The sequence below is a fragment of the Rattus rattus genome, chromosome 11 (genome assembly GCF_011064425.1).
Source record: "Rattus rattus isolate New Zealand chromosome 11, Rrattus_CSIRO_v1, whole genome shotgun sequence".
In the NCBI taxonomy this organism is placed as follows: domain Eukaryota; kingdom Metazoa; phylum Chordata; class Mammalia; order Rodentia; family Muridae; genus Rattus; species Rattus rattus.
In genome coordinates, this window is record NC_046164.1 from 62,145,702 (window position 1) to 62,165,154 (window position 19,453).

The 19,453-nt window shown below is 39.8% G+C and overlaps 1 protein-coding gene across 1 annotated transcript in view; it reads right to left on the minus strand.

Annotated features, from left to right (window-relative positions):
- Positions 1-3,242: 3,242 nt before the first annotated feature.
- Positions 3,243-19,453, minus strand: part of C1qtnf7 (C1q and TNF related 7) — a 99,952-nt gene continuing 83,741 nt past the window's right edge. The window contains exons 2-3 of the mRNA XM_032916789.1: positions 9,434-9,679; positions 3,243-4,206 (exon numbers count right to left, since the gene is read on the minus strand). Of these exons, the coding sequence (XP_032772680.1) occupies positions 3,575-4,206; positions 9,434-9,679 (878 nt within the window). The 3' untranslated portion in view covers positions 3,243-3,574. The remainder of the gene's footprint in view (positions 4,207-9,433; positions 9,680-19,453) is intronic.

Genomic DNA, 19,453 nt, shown 5'->3' on the forward strand with positions numbered 1-19,453 from the left:
ATCTATTTCCAAATTTCTCTTAGTCTGTTTCTGTCTCTCGTGAGTTCTATCAGGTTCTAGTAGGTGTAATCTGAAGAGTCTGGATTAATGTGTACTTCTCAGGTCTGATAGCCCTCTCTTTCTCTCCCTCCCTCTCCCTTCACTTCACTTCTCTTTCTCTTTATCTCCACGAATACTCCACTTAAAAAGAACTTTTCAATGATTACTTTGGCATGGTTTTATTGAGCACCTACTATGGCAGGTAAAATTCTGAGATAGAAAGATGGACAGAAATACTTCTATATCAGATAGACAAATGAGAGCATGTGTGAACAATATAATGGGTCACCTTTGGGAAAACATGTAGTTGGAGTTCTACAGTGGTGATGAGGAATGTGGACTTTGAGATTAGACTGCCTGGGACTACTGTGCACTTATGATTGACGTCATGCATGTCTTATCCTTTCTGTTCCCCTTGTTTCTGTACTTGTAAAATTAGGGCATAATTATAGCCAGGATTGTCTTAGTCCAACTTCGCTTCTATGACAAAATACCCCAAACTAAGTATCAATAAACCACTTATATGCATTATATTTCTGAAGGCTGGTTGTGCAAGGTCAGTTGCTGGTAGACTCACTGTCTGCATAGGGCTCATGACCTTCTAGAAGAAGGAAGTGTATAATACAGAAATATGACTGGATACATATTCATTGCAAGGTAGTCTTTACCAAGAATGATAGGAATGAGACTTGGATTATTTTTAGAAACAAACCAATCTCCTCCCTCTTTACAAAAACATTCACAGATGTAGAAAAATGATGCCCGAGATAGTTTTTAAGGACTAAAAGACACAAGCATTTCTGGAAGGGTTTTTTTTTTATCATTTACATATGAAACCTGCTTTTCATTTCCCACAGCAGCTGTCTGACTCTCATCATCACCCTGCTAATAACTTAAAATGAAATTCATCTTGGGCATAAAACCAATGAAAGAGACTCCATTTTAAAAATCTACGTGAAGTAGATTTTGTGATGAAGAATCATTTACAAGATAATGTAGACAAAATGCCTTTGTTAGGAAGGGACTGTAGCTCAGCTGGTGGAGTGCAAGCCTGGCACTCATAAAGCCCTGGGTTTGATCCCCAGCGCCATGGACCCAGGCATAATTGTGCATGCCTGTATCCCAACACTTGCGAGCTAGAGGATCAAGAGTTCAACCTTATCTTCAGCTATTTAACAAGACCTTGCTCAAGATTGCATTAGTAGACCTCAGTCAGAAGAAAGTTTTAATTATACGACAATCTTGTGGGTCAAGAGAGTCTTCATAGTTTCTCCAGGAAATTCATATGGTTTCAAATGGCCTATATTTTATTGCATATTTCTGTTGGCTGTTTGCTATACTGGGTAGGCTGGAATTCTAGCAGTAGCTGTTATCTATAGCTAGGTGACTATCTCAAACCCACTGTTTCTTCTTTTTCTGTCTACTCTTGATGCTGTTGACCTCCGTGCCTATGGAGTGATTCAGAGAGCAAGGAGTAGACAGTTCAGCAGGCAGAATACAGTAATATAGTTAACTCAAGGTGTGCATAGAACACTGACTTTATTTACATAGGCTGTGTGATCACTGTGTCACCTCTGATGATGGCAGTGCCCCACTTTGGGACCCACTCCATAAATACAGTCACGCTTGTGCGACTGGCCCAGTGATTTCTCTCCATGGGCTCAGTTCTCACTTTCATTCTTCCTTGTTGTGACATGTCTGTGTGCCCTTTCCTGATTTTGGCTACCCCAAGTCCTTGTGTCATTTAAGGTCTAGTGGGTAGAAATTTCTCCGACCTTCCTATATCATCTCGGAATTTGGAAGTAAACACAACACTTTGCATAACTTAGCATTTTCTCTTTCAGAGCACAGGGACTGGTGTATGGATGTGTGGGTGTGCATGACACTTCTTATCTTCTTAGGACTCCAGCGGCAGACACTGGGCTCCGTTCATCTTGGTGTTCCTTCCTTATGACATGCACCGTAGGCACTAAAATCCTTAATGGACACGGAGAAGGACACATAGAAGATCCAGGAAGGGAAAGACATAGAGAATACCATTACTGCAGACCAAAGCAGTGGTGCATAAGACAGAGATTAAATGGCTGAGATTAAATAGGGAATCCCAGTGGGCAGCAGATGCCAATGCTAATGAAAATGGCTGAAGGATGTTAGAGGCTTGAAAGGGTAGTAGCTTTTCCTGATGTTTGGTTCCTCCCTGTTCATCCTCTCTCCAGCTCACTCATGTGCTTCGCTGCATTCTAACTCTGGGTAATTTGTTAGAAACATTTGTTTTTGAGTAATTTAAGTAGCATCCTTGTTTGGGGAGAAACCTATTTGTGCTAGAAAACTATTTTGCTTCAATCAACACCTCGAGTTCCTTTCTCAGGCTTCCCTATTTCTCTCTTTCACTTCTTCTCAATTGAAAATAACACTGACACGTCAGGGGGCATGAGGGGACTGCAGAATATGATCCCTTCTTCCTCCGCAACTGTTGTACTCACAGAAACATTTGTATCTTGGCATGCCTAGTGGTTTTTCTCTGTGAGAAGTCTTTGGCTTCCAACCCCAGGAGTCATGGCCTATGTGTCTCTAGCATAGAATGGATCTGTTTACCATGGTGACACAGTGGTTTGCCACTGTGTCAGAGTACGCTCCACACTCTAGCCTGCATGAAATAAGGCTACTGCCATCATTCTCTGTCTGATTCAGAACTCAGTGTCTGCTCCACACTGTCCCATTAGATAGCTGTGGATGGCTGGGTTGGTAGCATAGTCCAGTGCTTTGTAAGCATGAGAAACTGAGTTTGATAATTCAGAACCCCAATAAACACAAGCCAGGCATGGTGGCACATGCTTGGAATCACTGTGCTGGAGAGATGGGAATAGATAGTTTCTGGGCTCACTAGTCAGCCAGGCTACACAGGTAAGTGAGCTGCATGTTCAGTGAACTCTCTGGCTCAAAGAACAAGATAGATGGTACCTGAGGAGGGATAGCTGCTGTCTTCTGCTGCGTACACACACACACACACACACACACACACACACACACACACACACACAGAGAAAGAGAGAGTACGAGCATAAAGGGATAAATAAATAAATTTATCACTCTATTTTAATTTGTTAGGAAACTCTTAGCATCTCTTGCCCTTTTTTTGACTCCTGAGAATTGTCAACAAATTCCACTAAAATGTTATGACTATTCTAAATAACAAACAAAACTGGAGTTTTATGAATATTTAATGAGGCAGTGTCACTACCTGCTGGTTGTATTGCCAAGGGCATTCAAATTTGTTAACATCATCTTTAATTTGCTTAAATATTTAGGATCTTTACTTCAGGGGGTCCATGTCTGGGGCTATTGCATGCCGTTCATTTTGGTGTGATTTCAACTGGTTGGTGGTTTGTCTTATTTTGTTAACTCTGCCAGAGCCATCTGTAAAAAAATGTTTTCTGAACAAGTATCACTTGCTCCACCTTCCAGCACTCCAGATTAGATCAGAGTGTAAGCCACTGTGGTACTCATGTTGCAACATTCAGGCCTGCAGTCTGGATCACAACTCATCGTCTTCTGATATAGAATCCAGGTAATCTGTATCAACATAGAGGAGAAACCCGGAGAACAAGCTGTCTGCCCAGCCTGGATCTGAGAAGAGGCCATTCTGGTCATTGAAGAAAATCTCCAGCCAGACCTCATCTTCTGGCTGCAGGTAGATGACTGTGGACCCTGAAGCCACATCGTGGTTCCCTGTGTTGGCATCAAAGGTCCTTATCCGGTACTGCCCATTGTGCACCAGCCCGATAGCTAGGTGCTTATTGGCCAACGTGATATCATAAGAAAAGTAATAGATCCCTGGGAAAGCACAAATGAACTTCCCCGTTGCAGGGTTGTAGTGCTCCCCCTCATTGAAGAGGACTTTGTTAAATATGATGGGTAGTCTTTCTTCTGGGTAGCTGGTTGTGATGCCAACTGAAAAGGCAGATTTGAGCACGATGCTTCCACATCTGCACACTCCAGGAAGTCCTGGGTCACCTTGATCTCCTCGGTCTCCCTTTGGCCCAGGAGGCCCAGCTGGACCAACTTCTCCTTTCTCACCCTCTGGTCCTATGGGTCCTTTCTTCCCAGTCTCTCCTTGGTCTCCTTTCTCACCAGCAAGGCCCAGGGGTCCAGTCTTACCTTTGAGACCTTCAAAAATAATCAGTAGCTAAATTAATAGTTCTTCCAGAGAGTCACAAACAACATACCTATCCATTGCTAACACACCTTAACCATGTCTGAAAACAGTCAACTGTTTCATTCTACTAATTAAAAAGCCTTTGGAAATCATTGATATTCTAAAAATGAAAATTAAAAGGTTCTCATAGATTTCCTCCAGTATTGAAGACCTTGATTAGACCCTAACCAATTAAACTAATTAGATATTATTTTGAAGACAGATTAGCTGGTGCATATTAGTTGTACCCTGGTACTTGTCACTACAGAATGAGTCCCAGGGCAGATAGAACTCAATGATGCTTTGGAGACGGCTTAGTCTTTGTCCTGCTCTATTCCTGTTAGACTTCACGATAACGTAATTAATCAAAATCAAATCTGCTATTTGTCAACTATACCAGGGCCAATATTAAATGTTTTATTCAAATGCATTATCTTCTTTAAATCTCACAAGAATTTTACAAACTAAAAATTAACTCCATTGCAGAGAACAGAGCTAGTGAGCGATCTCAACCTGAGCTTGTCCAACTCTGTAGCCTGGGTACCCCACTTTCTAGGAGAATATGTTGGGTCGATCCTGAAAATTGTAAGTACACCTGGAACATTGGGCTTCTTATGTTGCTATAACTGAAAAATAATGGCTGCTTTCACCATGCTATAGGTTTACTTTTGGAAGGGGAAACTGAGGCCCAAGGGGGTGAAAGCACTTGACCGTGTATCAGGATTAGAAGGATCCCAAGCCTTCCCAGCCTCATGATTGCTTTCCCCTTCCATCTAAATGCCTCTTTCTTTGTGGTTGGTTGACTCTGCCATTGAATGTATCACTTTAGATTTGTCTCCTAATTTCTCTGAGTCTCCTTAGATATAGAAAAAACAATGGATGTCAAAGAATTTCAATGAATTCTAAGCCACTGTGTGTTGAGTAGTCATTATTTCTGTATGTTCAAATCTTTACATGCATAGGTTAGCTAGAGGTTAGATATATAGACAAAATGATCTTGATCTGAAACTACCAATAAAATTGACTTTTTAAAAAAACACCAATTATTATTAATTTTGTGACTTAATCCATGTCTTAAATATACTTACATAATACTATTTCCACCCAAAGTATCCAAATTGTTATTATTATACTTTATGTCATCTGGGAAAATGTATTGTTAATGCATGGTTTCACTTGCAGCTGCGGTTTTCTTCCCAGTAATTTTTATTCGGCTAAGCCTTTTATCTCTTGGTGCTTTGATAGCAATTATTGGAGTGCTGTACATACTTCAATGCATACATGTGATAACTTGATTCCTTTTTTCCAGTTAATTGGCAAAATTAACAAGGAAATATCTTGGCAATGTAAATTTTAGGAGAATTAAAGCTTTGCCCTCAAAATGTCAAGTATGTCCTTTAATCGTGAAAGTGGCTGTCTAACAATTCACAGCACAGGGAGGTTACTGACGATGAATATCACCATTGTTTATGAGACGAGATCAGTGTTTTTATCAACAACAGTTGTGTCCCCTTAATGTGGTTGATCCTTTTAAGTTGAAATTCTATTGGTCCAAGTGAAACACACATGATAGATGTTTCTTGAAACAAGGTCATAAAAAACCTTAATGTTCAATGCTTGATTCATTGGTGTAGAAATGGCATATAAACTTTCTTTTGCTGGTAAGAAATCAAAGACTACCATGTCTGGAATTTGTATTTTAGCTTCAATAGTAGTTTAACCTTCTCTGCCTTTTCTGTATTGATCTTCGATACTGTAATAAAACTGTTCTTGTCTCAGTAACAATTTTAACTACAGGATCTTGTTACAAACACAAACCATGCTACTTAGAAGATTCTGGATTAGTCCTTCATTCTCTGGCTTCAAGGGCTCCATTTGTAACCTAGAGACATTGGATATTTGTCCACTCTGAGCTTAACACAGTTAATTGTGACTCACCATGTCTCAGATAAAACCCACTTCAGCTGTGGACAGGGTAGTGAATCTGAAGGGATAAGATCCTCCTGACTTAGGCTTCCCAAGCATTGAACAAAAGATTTGAAGTAGGTTGCTTGAGGGCTCATTTCCTTGCAAATTTGTTGAGCACAACTTAAGTTGAGAAATTTAAGTTGAAAATTTGTTGAGAACAAGTACTGAAATGCAAGTTATAAATACGAGGAGCTCTTTACAACCTCAGTGCTTTCTTTCTCTGTTGCAATACACATGTAATACCCTGAGCTGCTGCATACACTGGAGTAAATGTAATAATAATACAGAGGAATTCTTCCTTTTTATGTGCAGAGTTTTCCCATGTATCAGAAGACTACATACTCAGAAGACAAATAAAAGAGGATGAATCATCATGCATTAAGGATTAAACTTTGTATTACTGAAGCTTAGCCATACAGAGTGGTTTGTTTCTTGTAGTTCTCTCTCAAAGGGGTCTACCTAGGTTTCCTCTTTAGAATCATTTCCATACATTATCCATCTAACAAACTTTCCTTCCTTCCTTCCTTCTCTTTTCCTTCCTTCCTTCCTTCCTTCCTTCTCTTTTCCTTCCTTCCTTCCATCAATGCATTTATATACTCATTCAACCATATATCTTATGTTTATTTCATTTATTATTGACTGACTATTCACTATATGTAAGCCTTCACGATAGAAGCTTGGTATGATAAGCTATGGATACTGTAATTCATATATCAAACTGGAATAAAGACTGTTCCATGAGGGCTTGAGAGATGGCTCAACTGTTAAATGCCAGTCTCACAACGAAAAATATTAAGAATGCTTTGTGAGGTAGTTCTAGCAATATTCGAATGAGCACACTCTCAGATTTAATTGAATGCTATATTATGATAATGTTACAGACCAGTGAGATGTATTTTTGCAAAGAATTTATGATTTGGTGTATAATCTCCTCCTTTCTAAATTAGAATAGGATAGTTGGAAAAAGAACACTGTTAGTTCTGCCTGGACTTGGTTGAGGGCAAGGCAATCTGGTATCTAAGAAGGGAGCACCTACAAAAAGACCCTGTGCAGCCTTGGACTCATCTGCAGCCACACTACAAACATGGTTTCTGAGGGATATGTGTGTCTTTTCACAACCAGTCAGGCTTATCTTTCCTTTCTGAGCTGTGTATAGCCTTCAGTGTGGCTGTTGGATTGATAAAACCTCAGATTGGAAAAGTCACTTATTTTTTTAATCCCAATAATTTCATTTGTAGCATCATTTTATTGCATATTACAGTTATGGCAGATTATAATGGTGAATGTTAGCATAAATGAGTTCCTGACACATAGTGAGCTCTTCTTAATATATGGTCAGCATTTGGAGCTCCAGCAATGACGAGCTTAGATCATCTTTCTCCTTTACCTTCTGACAAATACCTGTGTTCCTGGAGACTAGAGCATATCTAGCAGTCGTGTCCTTTTTGACAGTTTGCAATGTCTAGAGCTGTTCTTGTTTGTCACAGTTAGGGGAAGTGTGCCACTGATATCCAGGGAGATGCTGTCAAATACCACACCAAACACTACCCTGCACATACCATACCTGACCCTAAAAATTATTCAGCACTAAATGACATTGGTGTGGAGGCTGGGAAACACTCTCCAGAAATGGAAGTAGGTAGTTATAGGTACACAAAAGTAAATAGTTACTCAGAAATAGATTCATAGAGAGATGAATAGATTGTATACAGGACTAGCCCTAACCCTATAGGGATAAAATTGTAGCATTTAAGAATATTACATCTGATATGAAATAACGGTATTACTACCTCATAGATATATTAATCTTTTTTGTTTGTTTACTCTGTGACTTTGGATAGTCACAGATTTATTTTTTGATCTGTGGATCAAAATTTAATAATGAATAATACCTAACGTTTCCCAGTACTTAGCACATGGCAATTAATGTATGGGATATTCTACGTATATAACTATCCTTAAAATTCACAGTTTCCCTTATTATTGAGATTTGCCCAGGGATACTAAGTCTTAGCTGAGCCAAGATTTGAATCTGTTTTTCTTCTTGTGTGATTAGCCATTGCACTCTTCCTTCCAGACAGCGCAAGATGAAAGGGTCAGTATATAGAACTATAATTTGTGTGTCATAGAAATGTAAGGGTATTCAAAATCATGGCTCAGTAATAATTTGATTCCACATGAGCTATTTTATAGACAGACACCTTTGAATAACTGTGTTTAAGCTCCAAATTCAAGGTTGCTTTTTTGACATTGAATCTTTATGTAATGTCCTTTAATATTGAACAATGCTCTTGTATTTGACAGATATTGATTTGTCCAATGTTTTCTGCATGGAATATTTGGAAATGATGCATTAGCCAATAATCTGGATATATACCATGGCAGTGACTCACAGAACCCCAGTAAATCAGGTCTGGTGATTGGGGAGCGGCAGATTGTTTTAGATCTATGTATTTTTCCTTCTTATCTTTTTCACATGTACACTCAGAAGCTTGTTTTCAAAGATTGATTCCCAACCCCTTCAGCTTGTGGAGTTCACATAACTTCTGTAGAATTTCAATTTGGTTTCCTCTGAAGGACTGTGAAGCTTCCCAGGGTAATCTATCTGCAGAGGGGAAAGCCTAAAAACCAGCGAAGGACTAGAGAGCAATTGTATTGTCTCAAAGAGCTAGGTAAAGTCTACATGGCGGCTGTTACAGGATAGTCGTGAGAGGGCTGTGAGAGGAAAGGCCACCCATAGGACACACTTGTCCTTCTAGCTGTACACGTAGAAAAATCTAGAAACCCTTGAGGAATACTTGTGTAGAAAATTAGCTCTGAGCAGGGTGGCAGCTGAGTTTCCGCATGGCAATTCGTTCCCTTCTCTGTCCCATCTGCTTGTCTACCTAAGCTTCTGCACATCCAGCTGTTGTCCAGCAGTCCCAGTCCTCAGTTGTTGGGGGTCCAGCTCTAGCAGTCATGCCCAGTACCTGCCCATCTGTGCTCATCTCCCACAGTGCCTTTAACCAGGACCAGTTTTCTTACTTTTCCAATGTCACAAACATCCATGAGAGAAAGTCGTCATTGTGGCCAGCTAAGGCTGGAAAGAATTTGAAGCATAAGTGTCATGGTAGAGCGAATGGAAGTGGAGAGGTGATTGAAGGAACAGTTCCCACTGAGAGGAAGCAACAGAGGGAGCGGTTTAAGGAGGGCGGAGGAGAGTGTTGGCAGAACCTCCTGGCGATTCCTTACCTGCAGTGCCCTTTTCCCCCTTCTCTCCTTTTCTGCCATCTCTACCATCCCTTCCAGGAAGGCCAATGCGACCATGGGGTCCAGGGGAGCCATTTGCTCCAGGAGGACCTGGGGGCCCAGGTAAGCCAGGGATGCTGCAGATGTACCTTGGAGAGTAGCTCTCCCCCTTAGCCTGATTGCCCCGAGGTTGTCCACTTGCACAGATGGCAAGACTTGTCACGTAGAGCAGGACAATCATCTTGGGCTCTAGAAGAGAAGTACAGACATCAGTGTACTCTCCTGGGAAGGGCTTTGGCGCAATGGAGTTAGGGTGAGCAGAAGAATGGGCTGTGCTCAGCCGCCCTCCAGCATTTGCTTTTCCTCTCATTTAGAACCCAGCGCCCTCTTTTGATTTAAGAATCCATCAATCCACTGTTGACAGGATCCTGACTTCCCCACGGACTAATGTAGATGAAGGGGGAAAACATTCTAAACACATTTCTTTGCTGCATTTATTCTGAAAGAATGGATGGTCTTAGCAAAACATACTTTCCTTCTTGCAAGACTAATTTATTATAAAAGGAAAATGACATATTCAAATGACTTAGATAAATACCAGCACAGTTGCCGCTCTGCTGGGATAATTAATTGCCCTTGACAGGTTACTATATAATTATTTTCAGTCTTCTTGTATGTGTCTGTGTTGTGGAGAAAGGTGATATTGTGCCGATCCTGTGATTTAAAATTTTGCTTTTTTCACTTAACATTGATTTAAGCTCTTATAGGAACAGTTACTGTAAATTTAACTTCTCTCTCTCTCTCTCTCTCTCTCTCTCTCTCTCTCTCTCTCTCTCCCCCTCCCTCCTATCCTATGTGTATAAGTTGCTTTCAGAGTTGTGCCAATGTAACACACACTATGTCTCATCCCCCTCATCTTTGCAGGAATCCATCCGTTTCTCAGAATTCATGGGAGAAAAGACACATTTTTAGAAAACCCATGTTTTTCACTTGTTAATCATGTATAATGCCAATTAGTGTTAATTGAAGTACTGTTCGTATCCTAGGGGAGTCTGAAACTTTAATCTAAAATCTACAGGCTATAATGCCTCCGTGTCCCATTAAGCTGTTAGCACTGGGGGTCAATTAAAGAGCTGTGTGAACTTAAACCAGGCACAGTGCCACATGTGCCCTGTGAAGCCGATACAGGTCTCTTTGACTCTAACCTAATAGGACTTGGCTTCTTACTCCACAGACCCTGGATGCAGAGAGCAACAAATGATATATTAGCATGACAATCCTGGCATGTAGGCAGCATAAACTTGGGAGACCTGAATTTTCAGGCTATGACATCCGAAGGCCTGAGCAGTTTCTTCAGTGGGAGAATGCACATGGTGTTTCTTTGGGTTGTGTGAATGAGCTTCTGGAGAGCTAGACCTGGGTTGTCATATAGAATCTTCACAGTGCTTGATCTGGACAACATTCTCTTAAGGGGAATAATAATACAAAGAGGGAAGAGTGATCAAATGTTAGTTTTGACGGACATCTCAGAAAATTTAAAAGGTATACCGTATACCATACCACTTTTTATGGTGCTCATGCAAAGATTGTAACATCTTGGAATTATACCCAGAAGTTTGCCCCAGCTCAGGAATGTACGTGAGATTTTAGAATCATTTCAGGTCTTAGAAATCTTATCATCATCATAAAAAATTAGCTAAAATCATGTATTCAGTGTTACTAGACTCCTCTCCCATGAAAGGATAAAAACACTTTTGTCATGTTTTGTGTACTGGACCTGCCATACAATATTATATCAATCTGTGTTCTGCTACTAAAATGAAACACCTGAGGCAAGGGGTTCACAAAGGAAAGAGGTGTATTTAGTTAACAGTCTGGAGGCTGAAAAATCTGGAGACTGAAAATGCTGTGGCCCAGGCTCTCCAAAAGCCTTGGCTGCATCACAGCATTGTATATGACATTGAGGCGGGAGGACTAGGCCTATTGGAAGCTAGAACAATGGAGAGTGCCTATTATGTAACTTTGCTCTGGGGCCGGTTCCTTAAAGCTCACATTGCCTCTCACAAAGATCACAGTGAGACCAAGCTTCTAACATTGGAACCCTCATGTTAAATCATACCTCCAGCAGGGCAAATACCAACCCTCAAGCAAATGATCCTAGTGTTCAAATGGGCCTAAGGCTATGGTTCTGATAGCAACATGAGCTCCTCAGGGAAATTCAAGGCAGAGGACTACTACAAAAGAGTTTCTGCTGGCAAGGCAGGGATGTTGTTCCCACAGACTCTCAACATCTATAGCTGCCTGCCAAGACCTGCACAAGAGCACACCAGTCAACATTCCAATGTGAGTAGGGGCAAAACTGACAGCTTCCTTCCCCTCCTTGGTTGAGAAGCTACAGGCAGTCTATGGCTGCTGAGGGAGACAGAGTCTTTTTTTTTTTTTTGAGACAAGCCCCATGATAGGTTGTCTAAGCCCTAGTGGTCAGCCTAAACTCATGTATGTATAGCCAACACTAAATATATATATATATATGTATATATGTATATATGTATATATATGTGTATATATATATCTCACATGTGCACATTCATGTGCACACATGTGCGTGTGCGCACACACACACATACAAACAGCATTACTTGGACAAGGAGATATGGGGGATCATGGCAGGAATTGGAATACCTATGATCAGAATGCATTATGCTCATGTATGATTTTTTTTTTTGCAAAAACAAGTATGAGTTGATCTGAAGAAAACTCAGATAAAAAATAATAGAATTGAGCATTGATTAAAAAACCAGTTCCTCTTCCTCATAGGAGGATGCTCAGGAGGAGGTTTTTAACTAAGCACACAGAGCGCCAAAGGCTGTGGACTGAGGCCAAGAGGTATTTCTATGAAAGACTTGAGGATCTTGGGAGAAAGGGAGTTTAGGGAGCTCAGGCACCAATGATGGTGTGGAAGTTGTCATGGGAACATTAGGGAAGAAGAGTCAGTTGAGGATCTGGTAGGTTGGAGTGTGTTTGGAAGAAAGAAGAAGTCACCACTATCAAGCAGTATGTACTCAAAGGAGGAACAAAATAAGCAGTTAAAACAGTTTTATCATCATATGAATGGACTGACTGTCACTGTCAAAAGCACTAGAGAACTGTCCAGTACAGGAGCCTAAATACTGGCATGCAGATTCAGTTAGAACCTTTGAGCATTGCTCAAGATGCTTATCTAGCAGTCACCAGCAGGGAGGAACAATGTCTTGTCATACTCACTGCATGACATGGCATGATGATGAGTGTTGAGTCAAGTCTTGGGACTCAGTTCATGCATGAAGATGATAGAGTGTGAGTTACCATGGAAAACCACAGTGGTTTCTCACCAGGATGACCCTTAGTTTCTTTTACCAGTCAACATCGCATGTCTACAAGATCGACGTGATCCTCACAGCTCTCCTATGTCATGTGACATTATCTTTGATTTTCCTGCCCAGTCCCAGTTCTAGCTGTAATGGTGTCCATCAAAGGCACCTGGTACAACCTGTCCAAGGATCATTGTGGTTTCCTTCTTCTGGGTAAAATTCCTGCACCAACACATCCACGTGGCTTAACTTCTCACCTCTTTCTTGAGTTTTTTCTCACTTGCCATCTTGTTCAGTTCAACCACTGTCATCTTATTTAATATTGGGAAGTGTACTGATTATCTCCAACCCCTTCTTCCTGCTCTATTTTTCTTCCCTCTCTTGCATTATCATCTCAACTTACTAGAGATGCCTATCTTTATTTTATGGTATGCATTTTTTTTTCAGATAGGACCCATAGCATCTAAACTCCACAAGGGCAGGGATCTTTCATTTGTTGATGGGTCCAATTGTCTAAAACAGCATTTAACATAAACTTCCAATTTGGGAGAAGAGACTTTGTGGAGAGTGAGGCATGATTTCTGTGGTGAAAAAAACTATGATAAGTTATGAGAATATTATAAGACAAAGACGGGTGAAAGGTTTTCCCTGCAACCATGGGCTCTTTTTGCAGTGTTTAAGACTACACATTAAGAACTTCAATGGTTTAGTTTATGTAGCCTACAGTGCTTAAATGTATTAAAATACTTTTTTTTTTTAAGAAGAGCATAAATTATTATCCTGGGTGAGCATGACAGCTAGGTGTGCCAAAAGGGGAAGTAGGGAAGGCACGGGGAGACCAAGCAGCACAGTGCCCTCCTTGACTGTTCCGGATGGTTCATTCTGTAAAATACTTTTGCATATATAGCTAGTGTATTTCCAAAAATGGAAAGGAAAAGGGTGCAAAGTTATAGGTAAATCTAGTGTTGTTTGTCTGTCTCATAGATACTGATTTCTTCCCTAGTGATGAGTCCTGTTGCTTGTGTGTTCTTCCCCAGCTTGGCTTTATGAATACAGCATTCTCAGCTTGTTCACAAACATCATGTGTGAGGGATTTATCCCAAGACCATCACCCCATCATAGGTACCAAGATTTAAAGAGGCTCAAGGCCAAGATATAAGTTGTGTTGTTTTTGCATATAGAGTCACTTACCTCTAGATTATTTATGATGCCTAACATAATTTGAATTGTACTGTTCACAACATAGTAAGAAAAAGCCTGCACTCATGCAGTAGATAGATACTAAACACTCATTACTTAATGCTTGATCTGTGATTCATTGGTTGCAGTCATGTGGAACCTCTGGAGAGAGCGTCTGGGCATCTGCCTACATTGACATCTCTTCACAAAGAGGCACCACAATCCTTTTGTTTCAGGAACTCTAGGATGTCTGTCATAAGTATTTGTTACATTAACTAGTGTCCTAGCAATGGACACTTGGGAACCTTCATTACTTCGTTATTATAATTGCTACTATAATGAATATTTATATTTACTGGTCTCAACATGCTTCATGACAAATACAGGAACTATTTCCTAGGTTTTCTTATTTTATTTTTAATTATGTGTGTCTATGTGTAAGTGCACATGTGTGACTACAAGAGCCTGAACAGGCTAGGGATGTTAGATTCCCTGGAGCTAGAATTATAGACAGTTGTGAGCTTAACATGGAGGGGTGTGCTGTAAACTAAACCCAGGTTCTCTGAAAGATCAGAAAGACTCTTAAACACTGAGATACCTCTCCAGCTTCCTTCTATTTTTTTTTACATACATTTAAAATATTTTTACCATTAAAGCACTTTCTAAAGTCTAATATTTTATGTTTAGGAAAATTTTCCAACTCTATGATACTAAAAATAATTTAACAATGACTTTTATCCTCACATCTCATTTTATCACATACAAAAATTGATCCACTGGTCTTTTTCTAATTAAAAAATTGTGAGGTAGTGATACAAATGCACAGTTCCAGCACCATTTCCTGAACAATCCATTTTCATCTAAGCCACAGTTTAAAGCATCGCAAAGGCATTTGGCTGTTTTGACTGAGAGTAAACCACATGAGTCAAAACTTTACATTATAATGATTTTGGACAGCTTGAAAAGACATAATTTGCACAGCATAAAACTAATCAAAGTATACAACTCAATACACATTATAATCCAACCTTAGAATATGTTTTAAATCCTCAGGAGAAAACATCTCCATTAGCAGTCCCCTCTCCTGCAAGGTGCTTTCATGCATTGGCTTGAATTATGCAAATTTATGCAGAATATGTACTGACATGGTTTTTTTTCCCTCCTGCTTTTATGCTTCTTTGGTCTTAGAAAATCAAAGCTCTGCATATAATGCTAATCTCACACAGGTCCTGAATGCTAAATGTGAACGATTTCCTATCTTAGCTTTTTCTTTAGAGATAACGAAGTGACAGGCTTTTAGATTTTAAATCATGCATTTAAAAACATGGATATAACAAAATTTTCATGTAAATATGTACTTTGATGCCTTAAGGCAGGATATGGTTTATAGTAGCATGTGATTCTTTTAGTTATAAAATTCTTTCTCGCCAAACTATCTGTAAGAAGTACCTGGAGAGACAGACCAAGTCCATGTAGACACTGAGCCTCCAGAAAGTGTCTATGTAGCTTGAGATGTACTTATGAATAGTGTGATATTTTTGTTCTAAGAGTAGAGAATGTTATTCATGAGAACATAGATGCTGGAAAACAGTTCAAGGGTCACTTCTGGGGATAGATCACAAGGAATTAAACACAGAGTTGTAAACTGATATTTACACACTCATGTTTAAGACAGCGTCATTCCCAACTGCCCAAAAGAGCAGCCCAAGAATTCACTAACAGTTACATAAACTATAGCACACAAATGCAATAGCCGTAAAAATCAGAATGCACTTTGATGAATGCTACAACATGGATGGACTTTCAAGGCATTAAGCTCATAAAATGCTCCAGTCAGAAAAAGGTCCGATACTAAAAACATTTCTTTTATTCGACTTCCCTAAACAAGTCATATTCACAGAGACAAAACTTTTAAAATTCACAAAATGGCACAGCCAGGATTTGAACTGACATCTTGTTGGAAACAATGAATGTTCTTTTATTGCTTCACGACAGAAGACTGGATTTGATTAATTCAAGTTCAGACTGCGCTTTGCCTGGAATTCATTTAGACGATGAGAGGTGACTTAGGAGGGCCAAAACAGGACCTCTTCTTGGCTTCTGAGGTGGACATTGCTCAATATCAGGATCTGTTTTAGCTTCACTAGAAGGTGGCAGTGAGTTTAGGATTAGACCCGAACTTTCTACACTGCAATTCCTTCTCTGGTGAGCCCCTCAGCTCCTTGTACCTCCCATTTTCCTGTCCAGGATTGATTTTCTATTTGGATGAGGTCCCCTCTTCTGGACCTATTCAGATCCCCTCAAGGTCATATAGCTGGTTTTAAACCTATTTATTTGCTCATTTCCCTAACAAAACATAAACTCCATATTCCTGACATGTACAGCAAGCTAATCTACAGTAGAAACTCAACAAAAGTTGAATGAAAAAAGTATGTATTCATCAGGGTTTTCTACATCAGTTCATGATTTATAGTTCTGGCTGCTCTGTGTAAAGTGCTGTGATGGCCGGACAGTGAAAAAAAGAAATTTGGACACTTGCAAATATTTTTATAATTTCCAGATTAACCCCTAGTCCATATCACCCACCCGAGGGTTCCTTTGTGATAGGCTGCAAGAAGAGAAATGGCTACAAACCATTGTCCATGGCCAAGAAAGCTCGTGTCAGTCAGAAATTCGGAGGTAGGTCTTCACTTCCTGGATTCTTTCTACAGAGCTACCTGCTTACTAAGTTAAAACCTCCATCATAATGAAGATGGGCCATGATATTGACATTTGCCAAAGTTCTGAAAAAGAGAATAAACACCATACCGTGCTCTGGGAGGGTAGGTTGCTGCAGGATTCCCAGTGTACAAAAGTCAGGATCTTTCCTGAGAGCTCGGTGAAAAACTTGCTTTGGTACCAGACAGAATAGCGGGTCCAAGTTCTCAAAGATTTCCAAATAGTTGAGCTAAAAATAATCTTCTCGTTTAGTCCCAAAGAGCCAGAGGCCCTGGAAGTCATTTATCCAGTGAAGCTCAACTCAGGGATCAGTTAAAATTATGGTTTTGTTTGGGACAAGCTGTAAGTGCCGGCTTTCCTTGACTGGTGAGGTTGGAAGATTACCATCTCTCTTGCTGTGGCCTCTTTTAAAGATTGCTTATTTAATTTTTTTCCTTTTTTCATTGATTTTCCAATAAGATGGTTCCGGGAAAAAAATTACTCACTGACTGGAAATTGGTTGTTAGTGTTGAAAAACGAAGCATTTACTGCTTGGGGGATTTTAGATGGGGTCCAAAAACTATCATCCCTATTCTTGGTAAATATGGTAGGATGTTGGCCTTTCATTCTACTGCAAAAGAGAAGGGCTATGTGATTGTATTGACGTGTTCTTTGTTCTTTGCTGAATAGACGAATGATTGCATATTTTGCGAGATGGATATATCTTTGTTCCTATAGACATTTCCTAACACATCCAAAGGCACAATGTGTCTCCAAAGCCCAACTAGTTCATCGTTGCTGCAATCAATGTCCTTGTTACCATTTGATATGTATTTCTTATATCTCCTTGGCAACAGGAATACATGATGTCATTTATGGAAATTGTGTGATAAAAAAAATCTTGTTTTTAATCTCATTTTCCTCCTATTTCTTCTTAATAGTAGCAATTCTAAATGAAGGAATTTCCCCCCCTAGAGTCTTGGTAGTGGATTCGGATCACGGATTTGACCAAGAACGTGAGTGACTCTCACTCAAGTGCAATTTGTATTACCTTCAGCTGCCCATCCTCCAGGCCGAAGGGGAGGTTTCTTTAAATTTGTTGACTTTCAGAAATGGAACATCATCATAGCATGTGTAAAGTCTTAAACCTCAAGGCAGCTATTTACTTTTCTAGATCAGTATAGAATCCTAGTCATAGAGTTTCCCTATGTTTGCTTCTCATCATCAAATAAAAATGGTTGTTCTTAATTATTTGCAAGTTTTCTTACAGTCCTTATATGTAATAAAGGGCATTGAGTGTCAGCCACAGAAAGCTTAATTTTAGGTAGCCCAGCTTCTTAATTAATTACTAGTTAATGGGCTTTTTTTTTTGCTGCCCATAAAGTAGAGTAATCTCTGCTGGGGAACTTGAACTAATCTGTTGACCAGTAACTGGCGTTGTGTGTTCTTTTCCATTTCGTTCCTTTGTTCACTTATTTCTTCTTCCTTTCCTTTCTTCCTTTCTCTTTCTTTTTCTTCATTCTTTTGTTTTGCCTTAATTTGAGACAAAGTGTCACTATGTAGTTCTGACTGTCCTAGAACTCAGTATGTAGACAAGGCTAGTCTTGAACTCACAAAGATCTGGCTGGCTCTGCCTCCCAAGTGCTGGGATTAAGGGAGTGTGCCACTATACCCAGCTAGTATTTACCACATTTTATGTGCAAATATTTTTCATATCATTGAAGGATCATAGTATTTTTAATGCTTTCCCATATTTGATTTTTGCCCTTTCTAAAGTCACTTTTCATTTTAGGTAACTCAATACACTCTATATCTTTCTTCACTTACTTTTCTCTTCAGAGAGAATGAGCTTTTGAAATGCCCTCTTAGCATGTTCAGAACTCAGATGTGGATAATACTTTTTAGGAATATTTCATGCAGTTATTGTCGCACTTATTTCAGAAGCACTGGCAAAAAATTTATGGGTAGAAAACAGGCTGAAGGGAGCCTTGGCTTAGATTAATGCCTAAGATTCCATTTTGCCTGCTATTTGCTGCAAGGCTAAAGTCTCACTCTGTTTTTTCCTAAGCATATATTTTGTTTTCCTCTCAACTCATGCTATTATTTTCCTGAAGTTTTTACTTGGTTTTCAATTTAATTCAGTTCAACTCATTCAAGTCCACTCAATGTTCTGAGAATACACAATAGATTTCTGGGAACCCAAGCTCTCAAGAAAGAGAACATTAAAGTCCAGGACAGACTGTAGTTACTACAGTTTTCTCCAATCCACAGTCCAGTATAGCTAGTTAGAAGCTACCAACATGACATTTGCAACATACAAAATTGGGAAGCTGTATGCAGAATTGGCCCTTAGTGGTGGGTTCGTTACCACACTGGACACACACACACACACACACACACACACACACACACACACACACACGGACACACACACAGACACACACACATACACACACACACAAACACATACATGCATTTTATTAGTAGAATTGCTTTTAATATATGGTTCTGGCTTTTTAATATATGGTTCTATATATTCATTAATATATTAAATGAGCTGATAACAAGCTACAGGGCCCTCAGTCCTCACTGTATTCTCTTGCCCTACTTTTACAGGTACATGGGGAAGGGAGTGTGATCTGTAACTAAGATGCCCTGCCCACCATGATACAGATTTTTTTCCCTAGGGTGCTGCTAACTTTAGAAGTCCAAGTTTTTGTGCACACAGTTTGCAGACTTGTGGGCTTCGTGGTTACATCCCCCACTTTCTCTCCACAGGTGCACTGAGATCAATCAA